This window comes from Simochromis diagramma, unplaced genomic scaffold (genome assembly GCF_900408965.1).
Source record: "Simochromis diagramma unplaced genomic scaffold, fSimDia1.1 OVJJ01000205.1, whole genome shotgun sequence".
In the NCBI taxonomy this organism is placed as follows: Eukaryota; Metazoa; Chordata; class Actinopteri; order Cichliformes; family Cichlidae; genus Simochromis; species Simochromis diagramma.
Genome location: NW_024386782.1, coordinates 10,339,463 through 10,367,353, shown reverse-complemented (window position 1 = coordinate 10,367,353; position 27,891 = coordinate 10,339,463). Strand labels below are relative to the sequence as shown.

General features: G+C 39.2%; 4 protein-coding genes across 6 annotated transcripts; 2 read left to right on the top strand and 2 right to left on the bottom strand.

Moving 5' to 3' along the window:
- Positions 1-304: 304 nt before the first annotated feature.
- On the top strand, positions 305-27,891 carry ppp1r7 (protein phosphatase 1, regulatory (inhibitor) subunit 7). Of its 2 annotated transcripts, XM_040021744.1 has the most exons (12): positions 305-312; positions 7,211-7,218; positions 21,771-21,815; positions 22,523-22,618; positions 22,797-22,852; positions 23,067-23,132; positions 23,323-23,453; positions 23,556-23,718; positions 23,874-23,990; positions 24,075-24,179; positions 24,290-24,376; positions 24,987-27,891. In XM_040021744.1, exons 3-12 carry the CDS (start codon positions 21,776-21,778, stop codon positions 25,161-25,163), a joined length of 1,038 nt encoding a protein of 345 aa, XP_039877678.1. In that variant the 5' UTR covers positions 305-312; positions 7,211-7,218; positions 21,771-21,775; the 3' UTR covers positions 25,164-27,891. The 2 variants fall into 2 exon arrangements, with proteins under 2 accessions (XP_039877678.1, XP_039877677.1); XM_040021743.1 differs by lacking the exons at positions 305-312; positions 7,211-7,218 and having other exon boundaries at positions 21,689-21,815.
- On the top strand, positions 2,903-6,322 carry elovl1a (ELOVL fatty acid elongase 1a). Of its 2 annotated transcripts, XM_040021746.1 has the most exons (8): positions 2,903-3,206; positions 3,744-3,837; positions 4,031-4,221; positions 4,343-4,423; positions 4,588-4,644; positions 4,746-4,851; positions 4,966-5,105; positions 5,223-6,322. In XM_040021746.1, exons 2-8 carry the CDS (start codon positions 3,777-3,779, stop codon positions 5,529-5,531), a joined length of 945 nt encoding a protein of 314 aa, XP_039877680.1. In that variant the 5' UTR covers positions 2,903-3,206; positions 3,744-3,776; the 3' UTR covers positions 5,532-6,322. The 2 variants fall into 2 exon arrangements, with proteins under 2 accessions (XP_039877680.1, XP_039877681.1); XM_040021747.1 differs by lacking the exon at positions 4,588-4,644.
- cdc20 (cell division cycle 20 homolog) lies at positions 7,282-11,132 on the bottom strand. The gene is made up of 11 exons (XM_040021742.1): positions 11,003-11,132; positions 10,434-10,644; positions 10,184-10,323; positions 10,010-10,106; positions 9,803-9,928; positions 9,226-9,422; positions 9,023-9,117; positions 8,685-8,922; positions 8,419-8,544; positions 7,760-7,877; positions 7,282-7,664 (listed from the first exon to the last, which is right to left on the bottom strand). The coding sequence occupies exons 1-11, from the start codon at positions 11,108-11,110 to the stop codon at positions 7,486-7,488; spliced, it is 1,635 nt and encodes a 544-aa protein (XP_039877676.1). The 5' UTR covers positions 11,111-11,132; the 3' UTR covers positions 7,282-7,485.
- Positions 11,260-18,157, bottom strand: LOC120727472. Its single transcript, XM_040021748.1, has 6 exons — positions 17,530-18,157; positions 15,427-15,609; positions 15,078-15,335; positions 13,119-13,217; positions 12,827-12,844; positions 11,260-12,544 (listed from the first exon to the last, which is right to left on the bottom strand). The coding sequence occupies exons 1-6, from the start codon at positions 17,594-17,596 to the stop codon at positions 12,471-12,473; spliced, it is 699 nt and encodes a 232-aa protein (XP_039877682.1). The 5' UTR covers positions 17,597-18,157; the 3' UTR covers positions 11,260-12,470.

Below are 27,891 nucleotides of genomic sequence, written 5' to 3'. Positions count from 1 at the left end.
ACAGAAAACTTTTTTTTTTAATGCCAAAAACATAATTGCAAAACTTGACACTTGACAGACAAAAAGCAACTTGGGGACCTTTTTTTTTAGTTTGATACAGCTCTGACACATAGTCAGTCTGAATAACTTCTTGCTGCACATTATGTAATTTATTTGTTATTCTATACTCTTGTCCTTTAGGTCTTCAGCAGAAGGGATTGAAAACTACAGTTTCAGGAAGACAAACGCACAGTCATAAATGTACAACACACACATATTTTGAATTTCTTCTTCTGTAACTCAGAAAGCAATCACACACCAGACGTGTGTCTTGTCTTTCACTTTTACTCCCCTTTAGACAAAAAAAAAAGAAATTAAGAGTGACGAATGATGGCCCTTCCTCCTCAAAACCAAGCTAATAATCTGCAAACAGATTAGACTTCTGCATGGTGATTCCCTGAAAGAGTGTTTACCTCTCTTGGCATGTTGATTACTGCTGATGCAGGCTTTATTCACATAAGGATTAGATGAAGCATTATAAAGTTAAGTCATTGTTTTCACTGGGAGTGCACTTACTTGTCCAAACTCAGGTGAATGGGAACATATGATCTCAAAAGATTTTCGGTGTGGCTTCTTGGTTCAGTCAGTTTTGCACAATAAAGTAGTTTTCAAGGCTTTAACATTTAAATGCATGATCAAAAATAAAAAATAAATAAATACATTTATATTAAAAGTCCAACTTAAATACTTTTCTATATGTAAAGGGAATCAGAATAAGTAAAGTGAGACTATAATGTGTTTTGCAGTATTTTGTATAGTATTTTTTTTTCTAAATTACAACCTGTATACTGTTTACATGATCAAAATTAACTGAACAAATCCAAAACAATTAATAAATAAAACCAAGCTTGAACTCATAGCACTGAATGGATTTTTCTAGAATACCCACAATATGAAAAGGTTTTGTCAGGCTTTTGAAATTCCTCACCTAAAACTTACCACTGAAATGTTACTCAAGATCACAGACTCCAGTTATCTTCCATTGCAGACAGGCACCTGTCTCGGTTATTAGCAAAACAGTTGCCAGATAAGTGATTTTATTGTAAGAAAACAGTGATAAGAAAGAAAAAACCTTTTCACACATATGATCAGTATCACAAACCTGAATTTTCACATACATGGGGAGGGGAGAAGAAAAAGAAAAGTGCCTTTCAGCTCCAGTGTTTGGTAATGTCTCTAAGGTTTTGTTTAGATGGGCTGCAAACAAGCAATGGATTAAAAATGACAATGTTGGGGTATTTATACATAAACGTAATGAATTACATAACTCGGTCACCGCTAACCACACGTGAACTTGACTGTGTTTCTTCACAAACAGCACAAACTGCTCTGGAGTGCCGGCTTCCACAAATGACAGAATCACTGAAGAGAGAATGTATGAGCATAGGCGACCATATGATTTCTTAAGCAATCCTCACTGCTATTACATAAAGCACAGAGCTGAGAATTTAAAGAATCCCCCCACACCCATTCATTTATTTTTCCACATCCAGATGAGGCCCATCCTGCCTAATTTTCCACAATTGGCAAAGTGAGGGAAACTATTATCTGCGCTGCGCAGTGGGACTGAATGTCAGCTTGTTTGCCGGTTTGTTAGCTCATATGCGATAAACTAAAGTCAGTGTTTAACAGTCACAGGACCAAGATGGACAGGGAGTGTGCTGTATTATTTAGGAATATGGCAGCAATGGAAAACAGCTGACCACGTCGCTGGAGACAAAAACACCAAGTCTCACATTCATGTCAGCTTATGCTTAAAAAAGGCAAAAACACTCCAATAAGCAACATGTTGCTCTCACCCTGCACAGTTAGACTTGGTTTGAATAATCATCCACCAATGCATGGATGATTTAACATATAAGTGTCATTGCATAGAGTTCTGGCTGCATGTGAAACTGACAGCGCCCATGAATGTAGCATGCTTTTAGAAGAAGTCCTTCACTTTTGTAAGAGCCCTGTCTCTGGGTGAAACTGAACTGTTAATATGTCAACAAGATCAGGATATTACACTTACAATATGGTGCCTACCATGAATGTGAATGGCACATTCAGGAAGCCACCTGTCGAGTTTTTAAGGGGCTCTATCTGAAACTAAAACTGCCCATGTTGGAAAGTCTTTACTTTCTGACACAATGCGTTGCATTTCCAAAAGAATTTCACTTTTTTTTTTTCCACTTTATGTTTTCATGCTTTCACTTGAGTGCACTTAGTGTTAAAGTGTCATACGATATGTAAACAGACAGCACTGATTCCCTCTCCCCGCTTCCTTCTCGCCCTCTTTCATGTGCATGGATGCCTTTCATTCCTGCCTCTCCATCTAATCTTGTGGTGCCGAGTAAATTTCTAACACTATCCAGGCCTCACGCCCAGCATCGCCGGTGCTTGGGGAACAGGTCAAACCAGAGGCACCAGAGGGCCTGTCAAATAGCTGCAAGGGTTGGGCAAATCCAAATGTGTCGTTAGGTTTGTAAGTGTATTGTGTGGGTTTGCAACCTTTAACCTAAATCAAGTATGAAGGATAACATTATTACTTTATCCTCATGTACTTCTTTACTTTATTTATTTCATGGCTTTTGGGAATCTGTATTTTTATATCAGTTCACTTTTTTCACATAACTCTGTTTGTTTTCTTGCATTTTACTGAACTTATTAAGTAACAATGGAGGTAGTCGCCTTTGGCTCTAGGTGTCTTATGCAGGGGGCCTTTAACTCTTTCACCCTATCGCCTTCACCACTTATTGATGAGGCAGTCCAATCACAGGCAGTCTCAGTGTGGACAGAGAGGTGGAGCCAAGCACTGAAACAGGGTGTGGTTGTGAAACTACAAAGTAGAGCCATGGGGTTTAAATTGAGCTGAATGAGCCCAGTCCCATAGTTGTCATAGCTCTTCTGTCACTTTTACTCATCTCCCTCTCTCTCTCTCGGTTTCTTTATCGGTCTTTCCTTAAAGCATTTTAGCTACTGTTGGTCTGTTTTCTGTGTGATTGTGTAAATATCATACATCAGAGGACAGCTGGAGGCTTCAACCCACGGAAAATCCCTTCATGCTTCTGGTTTTTCTGCCTGATCGCTCTCACGGGTGTCGCAGATCTGTTGAATTCACTGGATTGAGTGCTGCCGGCTGTGGCTGAGGAGCTGCTTTCCTCGCATACAGGAGTGCTCAGAGGGTGAGTCACTTGTTACACCTTTTAGCTTTTCACCTTCTTGTCAAAACTGAAGAATAAGCTTGAACTAGTTCAAAACAACAAATGATCGTGTCTCGTTCTACAATTTTACTACCTGAACTTCATGATCTGCTCATATTTCATTCACTCATTTGGCCACATGGGCCAAGTTCTTTGCCTCACCTGTTTGACTTGCTCTGTTAGTCCCAATGAGCATTTCATTGTTTAAAACCTGTCATCTGAAATCACACGTTTCTATCTATGAAGGACTTCTTCTACTTTTACAAAGTCTGAGATGTGAAAGAAGTTCTTAAATTCGCTCTCATTTTTTCCTTGTATATCTGTTTGAAAAATTGGAGCCGAGGGCACTCAGGGGTGTTTGTTGAGGCCATACAGCTGTCTCCTGTTTGTTCAGTCATTGAGTCAGCAGGTTGAGCAGTCATATTATTGCTCACCTGCCCAACCAACCTCTTTCAGCTCGGCTTCATCTCTTGTTCTCTGACTCTTTGTCTTTTTGTACTGTTTGTTTTTTTTTTCCAGGTGTTTTGAAAGGGTAAAGAGGAAGCAGTCACCATGCTGCAAGAGGCTATAACAAGCGTTGTTGAGTTCCACAGTTATCTACAATCAAGAACTGGTAAGTGTCTTCATTTCTCTCTTCACACCTACAATCTGCTCAAATCAGAACATTTTATTTCGTCATCATCAGGTGTGAAACAGCACAAAAGTATGTATGACCTGAAGTGCCGGTGGACCCACCCAGATATTCCAGTATGGAACCATGACTCAAGGACTAAAACATGCCTGTGTTTCCTGTATGCGTTTTCCAGATGCCAGAGTCAGAGATTACCCTCTGATGCAGAGCCCCGTGCACATGACAACCATCCTCCTGGGTTACATTGCCTTCTCCGTGTACGTGGGGCCTCGCGTGATGGCAAATCGCAAACCTTTCCACCTCAACACCGCCATGATAATCTACAATGTTTCCATGGTTCTGTTGAATGCCTACATAGTGTATGAGGTAAGACGAAAAGGTTTTTTTTTTTTTTTTTTTTTTTTGCTCTCTTTTACTACAGGTGTGATGTCAGTGCTAAAAGCTGCTGGTGTGGGGTTTTTTGTTTTGTTTTGTTTTTTACACGTAGTTTATGATGTCTGGATGGGCCACCACCTTCACATGGAGATGTGACCTTATTGACCGTTCCACCAGCCCACAGGCTCTTAGGGTAAGTCAGTAAATTTTTACAGGGGAGCTTTCATTGTCTCAAGCTAACTTTTTTTTTTTTTTTTTTTTTTTTTTTTTTTTTGGTTTGGGTCTTTTAAATGTAATTTATTTTATTTCTGATTGAGTGTCAGATATCTGACATCACAGCCCTCTTCCTTTCCACAGATGATTTGGGTGGCCTGGCTGTTTTATTTTTCCAAATTCATTGAGCTTCTTGACACAGTAGGTGCATTTTCTTTTCTTTTTCTTTTTTTTTTTTTTAAATCTTCCCCTTATTATTTTGGCCTTTTGATCAGTGACTGATCCCATGTGTGCTTTTGCAGGTATTCTTTGTGCTGAGAAAGAAACAAGGTCAGATCACATTTCTTCACGTCTTCCATCACTCCTTTATGCCCTGGACGTGGTGGTGGGGCGTCACCCTGACACCCGGTGAGCTTACAAATGCATGTAAACGCATTGTTTGACAGTGCAAGACCAGCACAACTTTTCTGTGAGATGTTGCATCTGTACATTAACATAATATTTTATTACCCCCTTCTTAAGCTGGAGGAATGGGCTCCTTCCATGCCATGGTGAATGCAACAGTCCATGTTATCATGTACACCTACTACGCACTCTCTGCTGCAGGGCCTCGCTTCCACAAATACTTGTGGTGGAAGAAGTACATGACCGCAATCCAGCTTGTACGTTGTTTTGTATTTTCCACAGCAAAAAATTCAAATAAATGGCATATCTGATTTTTGCCTACAGCTCAACTGTTTTACAAAAACTAATGTTTGGGAGGGGTGGTTGTTTTTCAGACGCAGTTCATTCTGGTCTCCATTCACATCAGCCAATACTACTTCATGGAAAAGTGTGACTATCAAGTCCCCTTTTGGATCCACCTGATCTGGATGTATGGGGTCTTATTCTTTCTCCTGTTCTCCCACTTTTGGGTGCAGGCCTACATAAAAGGCAACAGACTTCCCCTCACGCCCGAAAAGTCGAAACAGAACGGCTCAACCAGCGAACCGTTCACTGTGGTGGCCAACGGAAAGCACCTTCAGAATGGCAACAGTCACCACTGCACCAACGGCAAAATCTTCATGGGCAAAGTCAAGGAAGTCTAACTCTGACCCTGCCTCGAAAATGAGAAGGACACACAGACTGTCAGTTCAAATTAACACCATTAAATTCATCATTCATATCTACTGGCATATTGGACTGACATCAATTTCAGTATGCTTCATGTAAACTGTAGTTTCTTTGTAAATCTAGTCTTTTGTGAAAGCACATCCAGTGTTCTTGGGGTGTGAATGGTGATCTCTACCTGCCCACGTTGTGTTTGTAAGTTGTAACTGTGATGAATACTGTAAGAAGATTTGGTGCTTATTTTTGTCACTGATAGTATTCTTCGACTTGGGCTTGACCCACACTGCTGTTTTTGCTAACATGGGCTTTGTTGCTTGGGAGTACGGCACAGTTTTCACACAAGACTAGAACATGTAAATAACTGCAATTATCTGTTAGCCCCCCACAAAGAATTTCACTGTAAATGTCAAATATTTAAGTTTTTTTTTTTTTTTTTTTTTTTTAATTTATCTTTGAAATAAAACTAAATTTAAAGGTCTGTGTAACTTGAAAAACAGTTGTGGTGTGCACTGACTGAAAAGTGTTACACCTAAACTAAATTTCAATTTTGAGAGTCGTGGGAGAGCAATGTTATACTGTATATTACAGTTTTGTGTTGTTTTTAAAGTGCACATACACTGCTGTGCATGTTCATCTGTATTAATCCAGTCTGTTTTACAACTCTGTATGGTCTGTTCTCTTTGCACACTGTGCTTGAAGTTAATAGGCTTTCTATGTTGTTGGTTGTTTCTGAATTATAACTAAAGAAGTCTGAATATACTGAAACCCATCAATGTTTGCTGCTATTGACTACTTTAACGCAGGGGTCCCCAATCCCAGCCCGCGAGGGCCGGTGTCCCTGCAGGTTTTAGATCTCACACTGGGTCAACACACCTGAATCACATGATTAGTTCATTACCAGGCCTCTGGAGAACTTCAAGACATGTTGAGAAGGTAATTTATCCATTTAATCCAGCTGTGATGGATCAAGGACACATCTAAAACCTGCAGGGACACTGGCCCTCAAGGACTGGGATTGGGGACCTGTTTTAACGTGTATGTGCCCTCTGAGGAACAGAGGTTGGGCCTTTTATGCTGGTTTTAACTCTTGGTCAATTAAAGATAACATTATGGGACCTTTCTAAAAGCAAATTATTTATAAACACGAGCTTTCATAATCTGTACTCTGAGCAGTTGCACATCAATTTAAAAAAAAAAAAAAAAAAAAAAAAAAAAAGTTGACAGCAAAAACCCAGCTTATTTTTGCAATATGACAAATATTTTTAGGAAATTCTGCATGTGAACCCAATCAGCATTCCTTTTAACTTAAATGCAAGCACTCAGTTCTGATTTCAGAGCGAGCCACCTTGTGGCAATATTTGGGCATTTGTATTTACATTAAGTGGGGAAAAGAAATTCAATGAAACACATCCTCAGGCCTTAGATACTTGAGACACATCTACAAAGTTGGTTGCATTTCATCAACCAACACTACAGAATAACAGCAGATTAAGTGATCCGTTATAATAGATCAACTTTTGTGATGTAACAAAAGCCAGCTCTAGTCTGACAATGAACAGCAGATTTAGGTCTACATCATAAGCAGGATATATTTGAAAACACCACACCAGTAAACTTTTAAACTGGTCCTGGCAACATGAAGCAACACAAAGGGAAGCCGATATGGTAAAGTGTTTATTTATAACCCAGGTATACAGAACATCCTGATTTTTTAATAAAAAAATAAAAAAAAAAAAAAACCAGGCTATACATTTTAAAAACTGACTGACAAAAATCACTAGTACCACACACACACCCACTAACACTAAACCACCAACTGGAGCATCACAGACCAACACCAGGTGGTTTCCTTTATCGTGGATAAATTAAGAAAAAAATATATATCACAAATAACTCAAACTCATAACAGATGTAAAATCTCATTGAAGCAAATTATCTGATGGACTGATGAATGACGCTGCTGGTTGATTTCACCATCCTCTCTTTAGCCTTCTTCTTAATGGGATCCATTTCGAAGCTCTTCCACAGGCGAATGGTCTCATCTGCAGCAACAGTAGCAACAGTAGAGCAGTCTGGACTGAGAGTCAAACTCAGAACTCTGTCGTCATGGCCTTAAAGAAAAATAAACAAATTATACCAGGAGAAAGGAGGAACAGCAGGTTCTCAGTTCACTGGATGTGCCTTTATGTGGACGGGACTTGTTTACCATTGAGCTCTGCGACTTTACAGAGAGAGGGATATTTCCAGACAACAACATTGTTGTGGGCATATCCATGAGCAGAGACAAGCTCCTTGTAGTTGGGTGCAAACACCAGGGATGAGATCTGAAAAGTTGGGTTGGATGAGACATGTAGTCAAACACATTTTAGTGAGAATGACCATTAAGACCGAACTGTGTGGAACAGGGATGTCAAACAGGTGCAGGGCCAGAACCGGCCAAGCAAAGTCTCCATTTAGGCCCACTGGACAGTTCTTGAAAGTGAAAGAAATGATTTTGAACTTGAACCAGCTTTTCCTATTGATAAAGACCTTCCACATCGCCATTCATTCCACACTATAGTAGCTCAATACTATATGCACTTAAATATTAATACAGAAATGTTCATTTTAATCCTCTACAACTATTGAAATCTGTTATGCATTAACAAAAAGTGGAAATTCTGGGCGAGACCTTTTATTTTACAATATAGAAAAACGCTGTTGAAATTTTATTCTATATTAAGAGATTTCAGAGATTAAATGTTTAAACTTCTTTACACTGCCAGAAAACGGAGTTTTACTGATCGGGGCCATTTCAGAACAATGTGATCTGTATGTGGCCCACAATGTAAAATTAGTTTGACATCCCTGGAAGGATGCAGTTACCTGGGACTGAGTGTCAAGCGAACTGATACAGGAGCCACTGTTTACATTCCAGATACGGATGTGGCGGTCGCTAGTACCACCTCCAGATGCAAGGATATTGGGCTGCCATGGACACCAGGCCAGAGCCTGGAACAATGGAAAGGCATACACAAGTGGCAACGAGAATATTTAAACTTCAGTCTTCATTAAATTTTCACAAGGAGCAGGAAGGGAGAGGAAACGGAAAAGGAGAAAATTAGCATATTGAACTTCTGTTTGCTGCTCACCTTGACTGCTCCCTGATGTTCGCTCCAGCAACGGATCAGCTGGCTGTCGTTGCCAGCACCGCCCCCCTGTGCACGGGGCCATATGCACACCAAGTTATCATTGCCTCCACTAGCCAAGTATCGCCCATCAGGGGACCACTTCAGGCCGCACACTTCCTGTGCGTGAGCAGTCAGGGTGCCGATGTGATGGTCTGCCACCCTCACATCATGGTGGTGGATGTGTCCAGATCTGGAGCCACTGCAGGGGGTGGTGAAAGAGGAGAACACACACTTGAGTGCAAAAATGGAAAACACCAGGGAGATATCACCACTGTCTTTGGTAGGAGAAACATTTTTACCTGGAGACAACATGGTCATTCCAGCTCAGACTTCCAACCCTTGCTGTGTGGCTGGCCATGCTGCGCAAGCGCTTCTGATTTTCAACATCCCACAACTAAATGGAAATCAATACAATTTATATAAAAAAATATATATAAAACACATGTTCTGATATGTCCCATATTCATTTGGACTCAAGTGGCACGATGATCTCCACACGGACCTGAACCTTGCAGTCACTGGTGCCAACAGCTAGGTAGCTTCCCTCTTTAGTCCAGGACAGGGAGCAGATGTAGTCCTCTTCACGCTCCATCTTCATGAGAAGAATGATGTCTCCTTGAGTGGCATCCCACAGGTAAACGCTGTTATGAAGAGCAACAGCGAGAAAATTTCTACTGCTCCAATCAAGTAGATTCAAATCTAGAGGGAAGAAGAAAAGAAAAGCCTAAATTAATATTACATGTTAAAGTATTCTTAATTTACTAAACTAGGATGTTTATGCAACACTGAATTTCAGTTGGGTTCCTATGGAAACAAAAATGACTTGCACTGCCATCTTAGCTTATGAGGTTGGAGGGCTGCTCCAACTTTCCTAGTAAGAAGTCTGACTTAAATATTCCAGCATGCAAGTCACAAATAAGGACTTCAAACCAAACATACAAGATTTCCTCTTTTAGAATCTATTGATCAGCGTCCATTCTCTGCCTTTCTGTAAATTTGTGGCATCATTTAAAGATTCATTGCAATTAAATAAAGTCAACTGTATAGAGCTGTAAAATCCTCTTAAGTGCCCAACTTACAGAAATCATTTCTAAGATCAGGAGCATCCAAGATCCTGTCAGGAGTTGAAGATATGTATCTGGACTTTTTAATAGAGGCAGGGGTTGCTGTGTGAGTGTAGAGGACTTTTAAGTTGTTTTGGTAGCCTGTAAACAAGACAGAGCGACAATGAATAAAAAGAATTTCCTTCAATACAGCAGATATTTATAAAATGCACATATTTCTACCTTCTGGTGCATTAAGTGGTTTCCCTCCAAGATGGAGGATCTTTGAATCTTCAACGTTGTATCCATTCAGTGACACAGACCACGCTTTCTGGGTTTCCTTCAGACACAGGGAGCCACACTGATTGATATCCTACTTGTACAAATAGAAGCTTGAGTGTTTGTTACACAACTTACTGATGTAACTGATGTGTTTGTGTCCGCTGGCTCATTCTCCTTTGTCAGCAGGAAAGTTGCCACATCCATTTGCTTGCTGTTTCTGATGGGAATGAAGCGATCACCCCCCATCTTGGATGGGGTTTGTTTCTTGTTTTTGCCTATAAACCATAAAAAAAAAAAAAAAAAATTTAAAAAAAAAACTTCCCAGTGGTTAACATTTGCAAAGCTTTCCCCGACATACGAGTATAAATGCAGACAAATACACTACCTGGCGTTTTGCTTGGTGTTTTTGATGAGCTCAGGGACACATTAGCAGACTTTCCCGGCGACAAGCCGCTCAGGGCGGATGTGTTTGATGAGCTCGCCTTTCTCTGCCACCTCGCCATGGGAGCGTTTGTGATCGGCATGTCCAGCTTCAAGATGCTGTGGATGTCGTTCTCAAACCCAAACTGCGCCATTTTATCTACGTTTTCATAGACCTGGACATCACAACAGATAAACAGTAAGTCCGTATCTGATTTGAAACAGTATAAAGGCTTACTGACAGCTACGATGCTCAGACTAATGCTAGGATAGCATCTGTCAAAAAACGTCTTTATTTAAAAAGTAAGTCAGGTCCGATTGAAAAACTTCGCTATGCTTCTATTCTTGTTTTGAACGTTAGCTTAACGTGACCAAGCTAAACGATTGTGTAGCATGAATCCAATGAAAGAACGCGTTAGCACCATCGCTTAACCGATTAAAAATGATTTCACGTATAAACAAAACAAACTTAAAACTAGTGATTGAATTTAAAAGTATATTTCTGCAATTTCAAAATCAACACAATGACCTCACCTCGTCGAGAAAACGTGAAATGCAGAGAAGCACAAACTCTTGTGTCTCTCTCGATTTTGAATTTTGTGCGTATGACGCCACGACGTTTAAATGCCACAGAGCGCTCATGCGATTGGTTAGTTCAAGAAGCTGCAGTAAGCTCAGCGCATTGCTATGGTGACGTTTACGAATACGTTAACGTGATTGGTCAATGATACTTTCTTTAACGTATGAAAAGAAACCTCTCCACTTAAAGGTGTCGCCCTCTATCTGTAGTTTAGGTCTGCGCTGTATGAATTTAAAGAGCGACACAAAACTAAAGACCTGTAAGATGCTTTACTTTAAAACACGAGACCGCTATCAAGTATATTTCTCTGTATTTGAAGGCTAGTAAAATAAATAAATAAATATTGGGTTTTATTTTTTTTAATTTAAGAATCTAATATTGGTAAATATTAATTTCAGGGAGAGTTTAAATATAAATATTTGCTGAGTGATTAAGCAAAAATCTTCTCATAGTCTGATAATATATTGTGTCTTTGCTCTTTGACTGATGTGTACATGTTGGTTTTCAGTCACCTTGACACACCTGTAGACAGGTCTGGACCACAGCTTAAAGGAGGCACCTCAAACAAACATCTTTAGTATTGAACAAATAAAATATTTATTGTTTATTATGCACTATCATTTAGATTTAAAGTCATTTTCTTGTTTGCTTGGCATTTGGTCAATTGATTTACATCGGGGGTGTCCAACTCTACAGTTTTAGATATCACCCTGGGTCAGCATACCTGAATCAAATGATTAGTTCATTACCAGGCCTTTGGAGAACTTCAAGACATATTGAGGAGGTAATTAAGCCATTTAAATCAGCTGTGTTGGATCAAGGACACATCTAAAACCTACAGGACACTGGTCCTTGAGCCCCGGAGTTGGACACCCCTGATTTACATGATCAGGATTTACTTTAAATAAAGTGATAACTCTGACATCACAGGTTAATGTGGATTCCAGATTATACTTTTATTCTGCTCTCCTCTTACCTGACATGCCAACAGAAAAAAACGAAATAAAGCAGTAGGAAATAAAAAAGTAATTTACTTAAATAATCTCATGGCCAAGGAATCCCAACAGTGTTTGGTATAAAGAGACATGCAACTACACTGAAAGCTTTTCAAGTAAAGATGCTGCAGTCACATTTTTAGTTCAAAACAACCAGGATTTGACACATTGATCAGTCTCTCAGTAGCAAAACAACATAACATTTAAATATTCTACATAAAACAGAGTACTGTGCAATTTTAATGCAAAAAACAAAAGCTTATGTTTCACTGGAGGCAGGAATGTTACCTAAAGCTTGAATTACACATCGCAAAGGCCTGCTGACATTCATGGAGCTACGCTATCAGTTTTCATACAGAAATATGCTGGAAATATCATCCGTTTTTTTAGTATTATTACAGTTGTGAGGTATTATAACAGAAGATATCTACACAATTTCCCGATCATTTTCAGTCATTTCATTCATATCTCTGTGGTAATGGACAATTGAGCCAATGACACCTGTGGGGAAAGGAAAAACACAGATTATGGTATGTGACATGTTAGTGAGTTCATGAATGTGTGGTTTTAATCTCTAATGATACTTTTTATGCAGAAATTTGCTGACTAGGTAGTTACAGTCATTTTAGACAGACCACATGACTGGGCCACAAACACCTTTGAAAAGCAAAGGGAGTCTGTTTGACTTCACTTAATATTTAACTTTCTGAATCTTTCACTAGGACTCCGAGCAGAGAAATGCATAAAAATAAAGAGAACACATGACAGTTGTAGTTTTCTTACCTCCAGGGTGCCTGAAACCTGCATAGCAAGTGTGAAAAAGACAAAACACAGGAAGATAGATCATTACACTTCTCTTGGGTATAAGAGTCATTAAAATCATGTGACAGTTTAAAGTTAGGGCAGAGATAAAGGTCAGCACATTCTGTTAAATGACAATGTGCAACACTGGACTGCAGTCACCTCTTAAACATGCATCTTGTTGCTACATTAAGCAGTGAACTGTGAATAAAGGATGCACAACTTCATGCGCTGACATCTAAATGGAAAGAAAGAAAAAATTCTCAATGCCCACCTTTTATTTTGTAGATAACGATGCTGACCATAATTAGTACACCAAACACAATGAGCGCCAGGACTGGGACCAGAAGATGAAGGTGAAGAATTCCTGGAACTAAGAAAATATGCTAAATTTGTAACCCGACAGTCAACAAAAAAATTTCCGCTCCAAAACACGTATGTCCTGTATGTGGAGGTGAACTCTTGTAACTGCATGAAACAAAGTTGTTTTGTTTAAGTACATGCCCATTTTTCTGTTTTAGCGTCATATATAACTGTGCAAAAGTCTTGAGCTGCCCCTTATTTGTTTATATCTTGTATTTCAAGCCAGACTCTTGTCTTTTTTTAAAAGTGGTCATTAACAACAGTTCAAGTCCAGGCTTTCAAAGTTTTTCTTTGGACATTGGCTGCTTGACCATTTTCAGACAAATCTGTTGTATTTTTTTATTGTTGTTGTTTGATAAGGCCATGTAACACTGACTTATGAATCATTTAAGCATAAACTTACCTCAAACAATAAACCGGTATTATGTTTGCTTATAGAGCACTTATAATGAACTTAGCAAAGAACCAATTTTAAATTGTGCTTTTAGGCTCTTTGTTACAAGCAGCTGTTCCCATTTCTTTAGCTGATTCTGAACAATGCAAAAGACAACACAGTATGACAGACATAAAATAGTACCGTCTCAGTGAGTGTCTATTTGTAAAACATGTTGGAGGCTCTGTCATGGTTATGGGTTGTATTTCCACAAGTAGTGTTGGAGATCTTGTCAACAATGATGAAATTATAAATGTAGAAATTTTGAGCCACCAACCCTTAAAAAGCAGCTTAATGAGACTAGTTTCCATTTCCAGCCTAAAAATGATTCCAAAGGAGTAAAAACACACCTATATAGAAAAACCCACAGTGGTGCACTAGAAGAAGCCCAGAGAACTATTCCTGAATACTACTTAAAGAAATGACCGGAAAGCTTGCCTAAGAGAGTTCAGCGCATGTTGAAGAATAAAGGTTGTCATACCAAATATTGACTTTCAAGCTTCTTACATTTGGACAAACTGGTTTTGCCTTTTTTTTTTTTTTCGTGCACGCTTGCACATGTTTGAATAAATCGTTGCGCCTACTTCAAATAAATGAGGGGTGGCTCAAAACTTTTGCACAGTACTGTACTACATTCCTTTACTACTACTTTCAAAGAGGCTTTTAAAACTAAACAACTGAAATGATTATGAGATACATTATTACGCATTTTCTGCATTTTAAAAAGATTAGCATTAAATAAATAAATGTCCTGTTTCTGGATAAGGAATTTCAGCATATCCTCAAATCAAATATGACACAGTAAGGATAAATTTAAACTAACTTTATTGTTTTCTACAGTAGCAGGCTAATCAAAGTTGACCAAGTAACATCGTCTTCTTATTCTTAACAAAGTCTGCCCAACTGTGATGGAAATGTAAGTCCTTAAAGGTTCATTTTTTAGGTCTGTAATCACTGCAAAGGAGTTAAAGATATCAGCTTAGTGTTTGTTCCAGATAATGACTCACTGTGAACAAAGGAGTCAATCTTGAAGAATAGAGGTGGTCATACCAAATATTGGCTTTCAAGCTTGTTAGAAGTGCACAGATTTGTAGAAATGTACATTTCAATAAGTCACTGCACTTATTTCCCATTTTCCTAGAAACATATAACAATAAATGAGGGGCGGCTCGAGACTTTTGAAGAGCAGTGTATCATTCAAGTATATGTCATTGAAAATATTTTGTTATTTTTGTATTCAGACATGAATTACTGCATATTATACTTATGGGTTGCTTATAAAAATGTTATTACAGTTATTGTTGGAGAATCTGACAAGTTTAAAAAGGGCAGTCGGAGCAGGAGTAAAAAAGTTTCTCTAAGTTCAACACTTTATTGAACTGATTTTGTTCCGCAGCGCTTAAAGCAGGCAGGAAAACAGCCTGAAGTAAAATATACCTGACTGTTTCTCAGAAAGGTTCAAATGCTTCATCAACTTGACGCATCCCTCCTGCAGATGGAGTCTCTCTGCTCTTGTTTGCTGCACTTCCTGGTCCCAAACCGCTTTGATGGCCACCGCCTCCTGTACATGGGCTGTCCACATGTCATTCTGGTTGAGAGTCAGATACAACTGGCTGTCAGCAAATACACGATCTGCCCAGTGCAGCTTAGACCCTTCCCACGTGCATTCTCGAGAACGAAGAATGGTGTGGTTACCTGTTGAGAGTTAATGGGTTGTGGCCCTGGTGACAACAATCTCACTTACACAAATGTTCAGTTGTAAAACAAGACAATTTGATTTTCTTACGTATTGAAGAGGTCTGGTTGAAACTGATAAGAGATGTTAGGAGTGTGTCATCTAATACGGCTTTGATAACTGCACTGAATTCTGGGCTTTTGCCCATTAAAGGAATTCCATTGAGAAGGACTTGCTCTTCAACCTGCTGACTTCCTGCCCCCCTCCACTGCTGGACCTGCAGTACGACGGTATCTAATGTAATATGGGCAAAAACAAAAAACAGATATAAATTTTAAAAACACATAAAGAAAAAAGGAAATGCAATTGTAGCTTTATGTCAAGAGATTTATTCTAAATGACACTTCTTCAGCTGAGAGTCAGAGAGTGGAGACACACACGCTGCAGTTTTTACTTGCAAGGGCGGTCACAGAGCGCTCACATCAGAGTGGGGGCCCTGTGAAGTGCGCTCTGTTACCGCTCTGGTCTTTATTTATATACAAAAGTAATACAATAGTGAATACATCTGTTCATAGACAGAGGAATGTTAGTGCGTATGTATGTCCGTATGCAGGTGTATGTGTGTGTTGTGGGATTCAGAAGGGAGTGAAGATAAGAGTGGTTCAGCTCTTATTATCGCTGTGGGAAGAAACAAAGAAAGAGAACAGAACAAGTTTTTGTAGTGAACAACAGTCTAACACATCAAAAGGTCATCATGCAGTATTCTATCATATGCTAACTTATATCATTAAAAGCTTATACTGACTACTAAGTACAATTTTCTATTGACACTTTATTTATTTCTTGTTGTCTTTTATGGAGATGGCGTGAGAGATAGAACCACACACAATAATTTATCATATTATCATGTGAGCATTATTAACAGCAAGCTTTAGTTTCCTATGGACACGTTTCACATGGTGTCACAGGAGATGAAAATGTGTGAGCTGTGAGGAAAAAAGTTTTTTCATTGGTACTATGAAAATCTACTGTAGTATATTAATCTTTTTGTGTCATTGTAGAGTCATATAACCTTGTATTGGGGGGTGTGGAGGGGCGGGCTTTAGCACTCAAACAAAGATAGTGCTTTGTTTGACTAATATATTGCTTTAAGGTTTGGAGATGATCCAATGGGCAAACTGTAAATGGGTGCTAAAAAGGAAGATGAAAGTCAAATGCTTAGCCAGCCTAGGTACTTGTGTCCCACAAGTATATTGTTGCAAAGTGTGAAGACAATCCATAAGAAATTGTGGGTAATATGAAGTTTTTGCTGAACCTTGATCTTGACCCAATTTTCACCTAAATTAAATGATCTCGAGCTGTTTTTGGTATCTACCATCACACAAAGTCTGAAAATGATATCCTAAAAAACTTTGGAGCACTAGATTGCAAACACAACCAATTACATAATCCCTCCCTTAGAGGGAGAATAACCAAATCACACTGAACTGATGTATCTAACTTTCACTTCACAAAAGCAAAACTGAAAGCAAAAGCTAATAGCCTTTCTAGTAAATATTTTGCATTTAACATACTTCTGCTTTCTGGAGCAGGATAGACATTTTATGTTAATCGCATGGTGTGAAATAACAATAAGATGCGGTGATTTCTACATTCTGTCACACAGTGTTTATAGTTGATTAAATAACCAACACTAAATCAAGTCAAGTGCAGCTCTTTGAAATGCTTTGCAGCGTCACATCCCTCGGTATATTTTGATTGTTTTTCATCTCTCCCTCTCTCTCTCTCTATATATATATGCATATTTTAAAATTCACTGCATTTGTCAAATTGATGCAATAAAAGAATCATGTACTGTGCAAGTTGCCTGTTTTGTATCTGTATAACTTTATACAATTCAACATAAGACGCCCACAGATAACTTTTGTTTGGTTGTTTCAGTTTCTGATTACATGGCCAGACATTGTTTTATATTCCTAGAAGTCCTGCACATACAAATAAAACGACCTGTGAAAGAATTAAATCCAGTCAAATCCACCACCCGAAGATTAAAGAGAATAACAGAAAAGGTGGTGGATTCATGCACTGTTTGAAGCTGCTGAAAGCCGTCCCTGCTGTTCTGTCAAAAGAAATTAAGCAATCCTATACATTTTATTTATTTATTTAATGAATTACAGTGAAACCATATTATTTTTTTAAAGACGTGATTCCTACCTGCATCGACAGGAAGACTCCGGCATACGTGAAATGATAGGATCAAAACAAAGGGCAATAAATGCATTTCTACACTGTAACTGGCGCTCGGTGTCAGATTCAGTGTTGTTCATCCGTCAAAGAAGCCCAAACTCCACAGCAACAGTGTGCTTTAAGCCATTTCCTCATTAAAATGGTGCTCGAAGGATGACCAGTCCATCAGGCTTTAACAGAAACTACTCCACAGACACAACGACAGCAATAGTCGGATAGACCCGATCCTTATCTCTAGGCTTTTACGTTTCGGTTCACCTGACTTCAGGCTTCCGCCTTGCTTTCTCTTTTGGCTGTCCGGTGAGGTGGAGTTGTTGTTGGTGGTGTGTGTGTGGTGGTGGTGCGGGGAGCATGTGGGGCAGCCAAAGGTCATTTAAGGTAGCTTTCAAAACAGCGAAGTTAAGAAGTCAGAGCAAAGGACTCGACCGATAATTCAAAACAGCGCTGCGTAACCATGGAAACCGTAAATAATTAAAATCAGAGCCATCACGTCATCTTTTTTAAAAAAAATATTTTCCATTTGTATGTAAATATTGTAACTCAACGCATTTATAGATTCATAATTGTCAAAAGTTGCCGAACTGTCTCCTAATTTAAATCCACCGGTAAGTACCGTCACCGCCTATCACGTGACGAATTCTGAACCCTGACACGACTCTGACTTATTCAAGGGCTCTAGTTCGACTACCACCTGTATGTTTCTATTACTTTATTCTACCCTGCTTGTGTTTCTACGACAGGTATGCACTTTTGGAGGAGACGCACTAAATTTAAGGTATTTATAGAGGGATAACCCTGAGCCTGATATCCCTGAGAGCAGATTTCTCCCTTTGCTCAAATCCTGCAGTCAGTCCAGTTTAACACAGCTGCTGGCTGCTGTCAGAGATGTGTTGAAAGTGTAAACAATGAAACTCATTTTATATGCTTAAATTGACTTTACATATAGCACTTTTCTACTCTGTGTGAGCACTCAGAGCATCTTCTTACTACGAGTGTTATTCAGCCACACACAAACATTCGTACGTGTGCTTCTTTCTATGTCTAAGAACTTACATTACACTAACATTCGCACACACATACTTCAATGGATGCATCTGGGGCGACTTGGGATTTAATATCTTGCCCAAGGATACTTTGACATACATGCTGGAGGAGCCTGACCTTCCAATTAGCAATCTGATCTGATTGTGGATTATGGAGTCAGTCCGCTTAACTTCAGGCTGGGTTGTGATGTCTCTGAGTTATCGAGTTTTACCCTCAAGAGAGGAAATTCAAAAAAAAAGTCAAAACAAATCAGCAGACTGAAGCTAGCACAGGAGGAAAAAAAGATGTCTGCACTTACTACTAAAATACATTTACTCCTCTTTGTATCATGGAATAACGAGGGACCAGACAGATCCTCATCGGGCCATTAAATTGTTCTCTGCCAATTTAGCCTCTGGGGGAGAGTGCATAAGAATTGCTGTAGTACAAACAGTTAATACAATACTTTAGCAGATTACAGTATGCATAGTCTTTAATCTTAAATTTCATTTTTTTTTAATCCTTTGTGCTGGTGTACCAAGGAAAAAATGACTTATGGACCCACCTGTATATTGTATATTCTGCGGTTTATATGTTTGCTGTGCCTTCAACTTTCAGACAAATGTTCTAATTTTGTCATTACTCTTCTGAAGAGTTAATATTTACATTTGTGTCTTGAGTTGACTGGTCAATGATTCTGGGAGGTGCAGCTTAGAAACATATTTAGCTGCTAGTTACCGGTAAGCATGAAAACAATCTTTATTCTCCTATCCTGGCGGCCACACCTCTGCTTACCCCCGATAACATGTCAAGTAAGAATTGTATGTTCCTTTTTTTTAAAAATCATATCTAACACGTTACACAATCACACTCATGACGTCATAACAGAAACACATTGATTAGACACCGTGGGCTCAAATCGGCAGTGTCTGCTTGTTATGTTTTTAGAAATTTTAACTATCTGGATGCTGATGTTGTAATCAGGTCTTTTGTGGACGACAGCAGTGCCTCAGTCTTATGCAAGGGAATTCTTAAGATGGGCGGCAGCACGCATGGGAAGTGGTCGTATAAACAACCTGCTGTGGTACTGCAGGAAATGAGCACAGAGGCAGGGCTGTTTTATGTTACATCAGACAGAATTACTTCAAGCACCCTTTTCACCTTGTATATGTAAAGTGGTTATGCTGCTCACTTTAAATTGTCATCTCTCCCTCTTTTGAGTCATTAATGTGCTACATAAACATCAACATTTTTACAGTCTGCACCAAATAATTGCTTAAAACGCAAATAAAATAACAGACCTTCCAATCACAAGATATTCAATTCAGTTCTATTCAGTTTTATTTATACAGCACCGAATCACAACAACAGTTGCCTCAACGTGCCTTATATTGTAAGGTAAAGACTCTACAATAACACAGCAAAAAAAACCAACAATAAAATCTGATGATGATCAATCAGATGACCCTTATGAGCTAGCAGCTGGTGACAGTGGGAAGGAAACACTCCTTTCTAACAGGAAGAAACTACCAGCTGAACCAGCGGGGCAGCCATCTGCTGTGACTGGTTGGGGGTCCACAGGGTAGACAGATAAAAGAGGTGAGTAAAGCAGAAATGCTCAATGCATCATGGGATATGCATCTGGACTTATTTTGCAGTATGCAACCTTGCAGTGGAGGGGATCCTGATAGTCATACACTTTGACCTCACTGGCGCACATGATGGCAAGGTGGGGTAATATCTCACAAAGGAGTCTTGGCACTTTAATGACCCTTGCCGTGATTCAGAATCGTGGCTCATAAGACTTTTAACTAATTACATGATGACAGGGTGTGTGAGTGACTCAAAACCACCTCCAACAGGACTATCCCATCTGGGACTCTCCTACTAGAAATGAAACATCTTCATAAATCAAAAAGAAATCCAGGTGCCTTCATTTCAAGCACTTAAGGCTACCAGGAGCTGGATGACTAAGAACCTACAAAGACATACAGTGCCCTAAAAAAGTATGTTTCTTTACGTTCTTTGTTTCTTTCTTTTTTCCCTCTTTTTTTCCGCATATTTGTCACACTTAAAAAGTTAAGATCATAAAACAAATTTCAATATTAGATAGATATAACCAGAGTAAATACAAAATTAAGTTTTTAAATGATTTCATTTATTAAGGGAAAAATGCTATCCAAGCCTACCCAGCCCTGTGTGAGAAACTAACTGCAACTTTATTAAATCATGAATTAACTGTAACTGAATTAACACATTTTTTTGAAAAGTGACCTCAATTTCACTACATACCGAGGCCTGATTGATGCCAGACCTGCTGAATTGAGAATATACTTAGACAGACCCTGTCAGACAAAGTGAAGTAGGATAAGATTTCAAAAAGCAACACACTGTGTCCCACTCAAGGAAAACATCTTTAATACAATTATTGGTTGCAATATAAAGAAACAGCTGACAAACAAAGCTAATAACATCTATCAGTCTGAAAGGGGTTACAGTGCTCAAATTAACCAACATGTTAGGTGTCGTGCTGCTGCAGAACAGTAGTAACAACTACCAGACCTCACAGTCACAGCTGTGCTGCTGCTGCAACCACCAGCTGTGGAGAAGGAGGAAGCCACAGAGGAAGATGAGATTAACGTGGTAAGAAAATAGATGAAGAGACATAATTAGGAAGGTAGGATTCAAGGATTCAGATGAAATGAATGGCTGCTTTGATCATGAGTCATTGCTAATAGCTTTTAAATGTGTAGCTTTTAATTGTCCCATGCTGCAGGGCAACTAAGAACTAACCCTACAACAACTGTACCAACCTGATGCCAGGCCCAATTGTTTTGTCCCAGTCCAGCTCTAACTGCATGTATAACATCTGCTGAACAGATTTTTTAAAAAGAAAAAAAACTGCACTGTGCAGTCTAGCAGATTTATATTCAGGTGTACCGTGTGAAATCCAATAAGTTACAGAATAAGAGAGGAAATAAAAACAGCTTGCATTTGAAATAACGCAAGTTCAGCAACGGTACTTTCTTGTCAACTAGTAGTGTTACATTTATGTCCTGAGTTATAGAAACCTTACCGTATAATTTGTTGATGCTCGTTTCCAGCGGCCTTCAGCGCCCCCATGTGGCTGATGTCAGCGTATGCCTCCACTGGATTGGCTGCGCGGTTGTCAGGAGTGTTTACAGGAAACATGGCTTCCCTGTCTGTTGGAGAGCTTCAAGAAATGGAAGGTGAGTAGCCAAATTTTCAATGGTGCAGCCGTGTTGTGATCGTTATAGCTTGGTAGCCTGGCGGCCATTTGGATAAAAGAGTCTTTTTTCATCTGAGCACGCTCCTTGATGTTTTTCTCTTGTGACTAACCAAACCTTCATCCTTGCTTTGCTAGCTAACAGGCTAATAACAAGACGCTAGCTGACGATATTAATTTAACGTCAGTTCATGCTATCTTTATAAAGGCCATCTACAGCGGCGTTTCAGGGTGTGTTGAGTACCCCATAGTCATAGACCTTTATTTTTTTCCCCGTCCATGTAACATGTTTCAGATTCAGCTCGTAAAAGCTGCTAGCTGTGATACAGTCAACAACCTAGCCGGCTAACGTGCTTAGCGATGTGTCGCCTGTGTGTTCAGTAGGTAACGCGCGTTCAAACTGATTTTTAAAAAAAATGAAAATAAAGCTGGGACACATCCCGCAACATTTAATACTAATAGGTAAAATCCGTTGTAGTGCTTTCACATTTTTCCACGCATTTTTCCACAATTTGAGCGCGTTGCAGAGCACAGAAATGTGCACTATCACGATCTTGTGATAGTGGAGACAGAGGGTGGCTGCACCAGATAAACCTGGGCTTGGCATCATCCAAATGTGTGTGTGTAACCAGTCGGAAGCTGTGAGTCTTTGTTGGGGTTTTGAGGCTCTCTTCTGTCTGCGTACTGTAGTGGACCGGAGGGGAGAGTCTGAGGAGTCTGGTGACGATGAAACCAGGAGGAAGAGCATCAATGGCGATGTGGACCCTAATCAGCCCACTGCTACAAGTAGGTCATCATCACCTCCTACCCAGCCAATAAATGTGCTTTATTTTACAAATTAGGCATGCTGCTTGTGTTATTTTCTCACAAATACTTTCTTAGATAAAATCTTTATGTGACAATATGTTTGTGATTTGCAGTGGATGCTTTAATTTGATTTCATTCATTCTTGCTCATATTAAAGGTAAAGAAGAGTCTCCTGTTGACATGGACACCATAACTTTGGACCCTGAGGAAGAGGTCAGTTTAAGTTTTGAAGAACTTGCCTTTCATCTCTGATGACTTGTTTTGTTTGGAGTTTAAGAAAGTGAAGATTATAGTGTTAGAGTTCATATTAACAGTGTTTTTTGGGATTTACAAACTTCTGTGTGTAAATCTGTATACAGGTGCTGTACCATAATGGCTAGTAACCATAGACTGCGTGATCTCTTATGGTGTCTATATTTCTTTCTAGGATGTCGATCTTGTTCACTGTCGTATTGGAAAGATTGAAGGACTGGAGGTGCTACAGAAGGCTAAAGTAAGAATTATTTAGGTGATACTGTTGGCAGCAGTGTCATTGGCGTCTGAGGCATTTTATTAGCATTTTGGTTTCATCTGCATTTTTTATTTAAAAATATTCATCTCTAAAATAAGGACCTGTCACGTGCACTTTAATTCTGCTCTTGATGGTATCCTCTGTTATTTTTGCCTCCCCTCTCTTCACGCAGACACTCTCCTTACGGCAGAACCTCATAAAAAAGATAGAAAACCTCGACAGTTTGAGTGCCCTGCGAGAACTAGATTTCTATGACAATCAGATCCGCAAACTGGAGAACCTGCACAACCTCACAGAGTTGGAGTAAGTGTGACAAAACTGTGATTCTTACGTAAGCCTGAACAAAAGTCTCAGATATCAAGGTATATTTATTCTGAGAGGGACTGTTGTTTTGCCAACCCACAGGCAGCTTGACGTGTCATTTAACGTTTTGAGGAAGGTGGAGGGTTTGGAGCAGTTGACTCGGCTGAAGAAACTTTTTCTGCTTCACAACAAAATTAGCAGCATTGCGAATCTGGAGCACCTCACAGGTCTGGAGATGCTGGAGCTCGGCTCCAATCGCATTAGGGTGAGATACGAAGGGACTGTGCTGCACTGAGAAATTGTTTTGAACTCCTTATGTAAATAATGGGTTTTGTTTGCAAAATATAAATGAAGATTTGTTGGAAAATGTAAGTTGTGATGTGATTTTAAAGTGTTGCCTCAATGTTGTTGTGTTCACAGGTCATTGAAAACCTGGATTCACTTACATCTTTGCAAAGTTTGTTTCTTGGCACTAATAAAATAACAAGGCTTCAGAATCTGGACGCTTTACACAACCTGACTGTTTTAAGCATCCAGGTATCATCACGCATATTCATCACTTGATTACAGTTGCACACGCTCCAGACAACAGATAATCATTGGGTTTGCATTTACTTGCAGAGCAACCGGATTACGAAAATTGAGGGGCTTCAGAACCTCATCAACCTGAAGGAGCTCTATCTGAGCCACAATGGCGTTGAGGTCATTGAGGGGTTAGAAAACAATGTGAGTTATAAACTTTAAGGCACACATTTCCAAAACGCATAAAAGAAAATAGGGTTCCATACTGTTGAATTGTGCAAACATGTAACAGCAATGTTTGTTTTTCCGAACAGAAAAAACTCACCACCCTCGACATCGCAGCCAATCGAGTAAAGAAAATAGAAAACATCAGCCACCTGACGGAGCTGCAGGAGTTCTGGGTACAAATAGTTTGTATGACATGCTGTTTAATGTACAGCCTCAGTACAGACAGCCCATTTTTCACTGCTGACAGTTTGACAGAAGAAGAAAAGTTTCTTAGAACATTAACAAAATTTAACGTCGGCATGCATTAAAAGGCAATCAATCATCAAATAATTAATTACACCTTTGCTTGTTAATAAAAATGATGACATTGTGGGTAGGGAACCGATAGAAGAGATCCTGCTGAGGTGGAGGTATGCGCTGGAGAAAAGAGGAATGAGACACCTGGGAGATGGGTAGTGGAGGCAGGGTGGGTGGATGTAATGAAGGCGGACATACAGAGGGCTGGTTGGACAGAGAGCAAAAATGACAAAATAAATGACAGAAAATTCAAAGTAAGAAATAATTAGTTGAAGTACTCGTGTATTTGTATCGCATAATTTTTTTGTTGAGCAGCACATTTAAAATGAAACTTTCTTAAAAGTCAATTTTTGTTGCTACGTTCAGTGTGTTGCTCTTTAAACAGTGGGTCAGTACAAAAAGTTTCAAAGTGTAGTTCTTATATTGTTATGAGTTAAACTGATGGTGGACCCTCACTGCTCTTGTTGTTTTGTAATATCTCCTCAGATGAACGATAATCAGATAGATAACTGGTCTGACCTTGATGAGTTGAAGAACGCCACTTCTCTGGAGACAGTCTACCTTGAAAGAAACCCTCTACAGAAGGATCCACAGTACCGGCGAAAGATCATGCTGGCGCTGCCCAGCGTACGCCAGATCGACGCCACCTTTATCCGCTTCTAAGCTGCAGCGTACGATTTACCTGCCAGCTTCACAGTGTTCTCCCTCACCTCCCTGCCTGTCCTGCCTACACAAACAACAACCTTTGGAATCACATTGGCCTCACTCGATTATATAGCTGCGTCACACATTCCAACATATAGCACACCCACTGCTCACTCAACATACATGTATGCATGTATGCACTCATTCAAACCTTGAATCTGTACTTTTGTGTGGAAGCTTTTATTTATTAAGGTGGACCTGTGAAAATGAAAAACTACCGTACACTCATTTCCACATTTTTTTTTCCTCTGCACTTTTTTCCCCCTTGTGTTGTTTTGCATTTGGGATGTGCCGTTTTCATTCATGAAGTGGAGGAAATTATGAAATCAGTCTTATTTATCACACTATTGAAGTTTCACTGTTATTATAGCAGAGGAATTCTTAACATTGGAGGCATTGTTGTATATTTAAGGGATTTTGTGAGTTTACTTCTTTCATTTGGGCGGAGAAAGGCTGGGTTTTTTTGGGGGGGGGGGGGGTTGTTGAGACACATTAAGTAAAAGAACAATTCAGCATTAAAGGGAACGTCTATAACATAATAGAAGCTGCTTATGTTAAACCTTGGGATATAGCTCACCATTGCATTCGGCCTCAAAACTGTTCCAAACTTAGTACCAACTGTGACAGTTTGAGAAGCCTCTAAAACGAAGCTCACTGTGCCATAATGACATCATGCTGACTCAGAGCAGCGCAGTAAAGGTGCAGTTTCATCAGTCCTTTTTAAGGAAAGCGGATCCTTTACGGCTTGATTTACCATTTTAATAAACTGGTTCTGTTACTGACAGAAGGGGGATTTTTTTTTTTTTTTTTTTATTTTTTTTTGATGTCCAGCAGCCTTGTCTGTTCCTTGTTCAGAGATTTTACAGCTTATAGATCCATTTGCTGATTAACAAGAGTGACCTCTGCAGTAAAATAAAACTCATGAGAATGTAAGAACAATTAATGTGTCCACAATGATGGTTTTTGTAATCGGTGGTGCCGTCACTTTTTTAGTTTTTATTTTTTTAGCCTTTAATGCATCACTGATTACTATGACAGAGTATTAGGGCCACATTGAGAAAAAACAAAAACGTTGTTGCTCATTTTGAGAATAAAGATGAAATTTCGAGATTAAAGGCGAAATGTGGAGATTACCGTTGTTGTTTTGAGACCAACTGCCACGGTTGCACTACCCTCTAAAAAATGCCTTGTTTACATGAGTTAGTGAAACAAATTGTGATCAAACATACATCCTCTTTATTGGACGAGAGTGTAACCACTGGTAACCTCACATCTGTCCACTGCCAGTCATTTCGTGTTGTACAAATCAGCTCTTCTGATTTTGTGTGTTTCTGTATAAACTTTTCAACGTCCTTAAAAGAGAAATCATTTCCTTCCTCGTTACTCGATTTTACTAACGCAGGGGGTATAAAAACCATGATAGTTTGTCTGGAAACAACTGTAACCTCCACATTTTGACTGTTTTTCTCAAAATGATAATATTTCTTTCTTAATGTGGCTGTAATACTTCATAGATTGCAGCTTGGTGATTTCTTTGGCTAAAAAAATGCTCAAAGTTTATTTGAACCGATAAAATCTAAATGTAGATTTTTCCTTCATTTACATTCTACTGGCTGGTTTGATCTCATGATAACTAATGTAAGATAGACTATTAATGCTGCTGGTACAGACAGTCTTTATAAACTACTAAACTACATTCAGCAGATGTGTGAAGACACTGCATTGATTCATTTGGCATTTAGGATGGCTTCCAAAAAAAAAAAGGAATTTCTGTGTATTTATTGACGACATTTAATACAGGATTTTCTCAGATCAAACAATACAATGACTGCCTGGAACCAAAGTTAACAGATTACTCTTTGGGTCTCCTGTATATAGTGCTCCTGTATATGCTTGAGTGCACTTGGTTTTATCCCTGGTACAATTAAAATGCGATGCATCTTTTATATGAAATATGAACTTCCCACCTCAGGGCTTTTAAGTTCACACATGATTACAGTAGAGAAGCATCAAATTTATGTGCATTAAATGAGAAGTGCTAAACTAAGTGCTCCCTTTGCACTCATAATTATAACCTGATTTTATTTGGATTCATTGGAAACCTTTGAATCGTTAAAAGTACCCTGAGTTGGCATTTAAATCTCCCACTGTAGCCTAAAACCCACGCTGAAATGTTGGTTTCTATCGTAGAACAGCCGTTTATTATGCTCATGATCACAGCCTTTTTAAATCCAGTTGCTTGTGATCGTGAGCATAAATTAACAGTAGAACAATTATCAGACTATCAGCACTGACGTTCTTGCTTAATTGAAATGAATGTAATGTTATTTTTATATTCAGCTTGACTGAAACTGGCCAGTGGGATTGAAAGTATCACGTTGTGTATTTGTAAATAGAGTTTGGACATGCCATGATGTAGAAAGTCAGTTCCACCATCACCTTCCCTTTGTAAAGTGACATTCTTTTTCCTCTTGTTTTGTTTTCACCCGGCAGCACAACAGATTTGTGCGAGATACTTAAGATACTTAAGATGACATGACTCTGACTGGTCACTGAGGGAGCAGCTGTTCAGATTGCTGTTTGCTCCTTGTTGTTAGGACTGAGTCTTCAGGTTTTGGGCTTGGTTGATGCCGTTTTCAAACTGAATGTATGAAGCAAATAACAATAAAATGACACTACTTAAGAA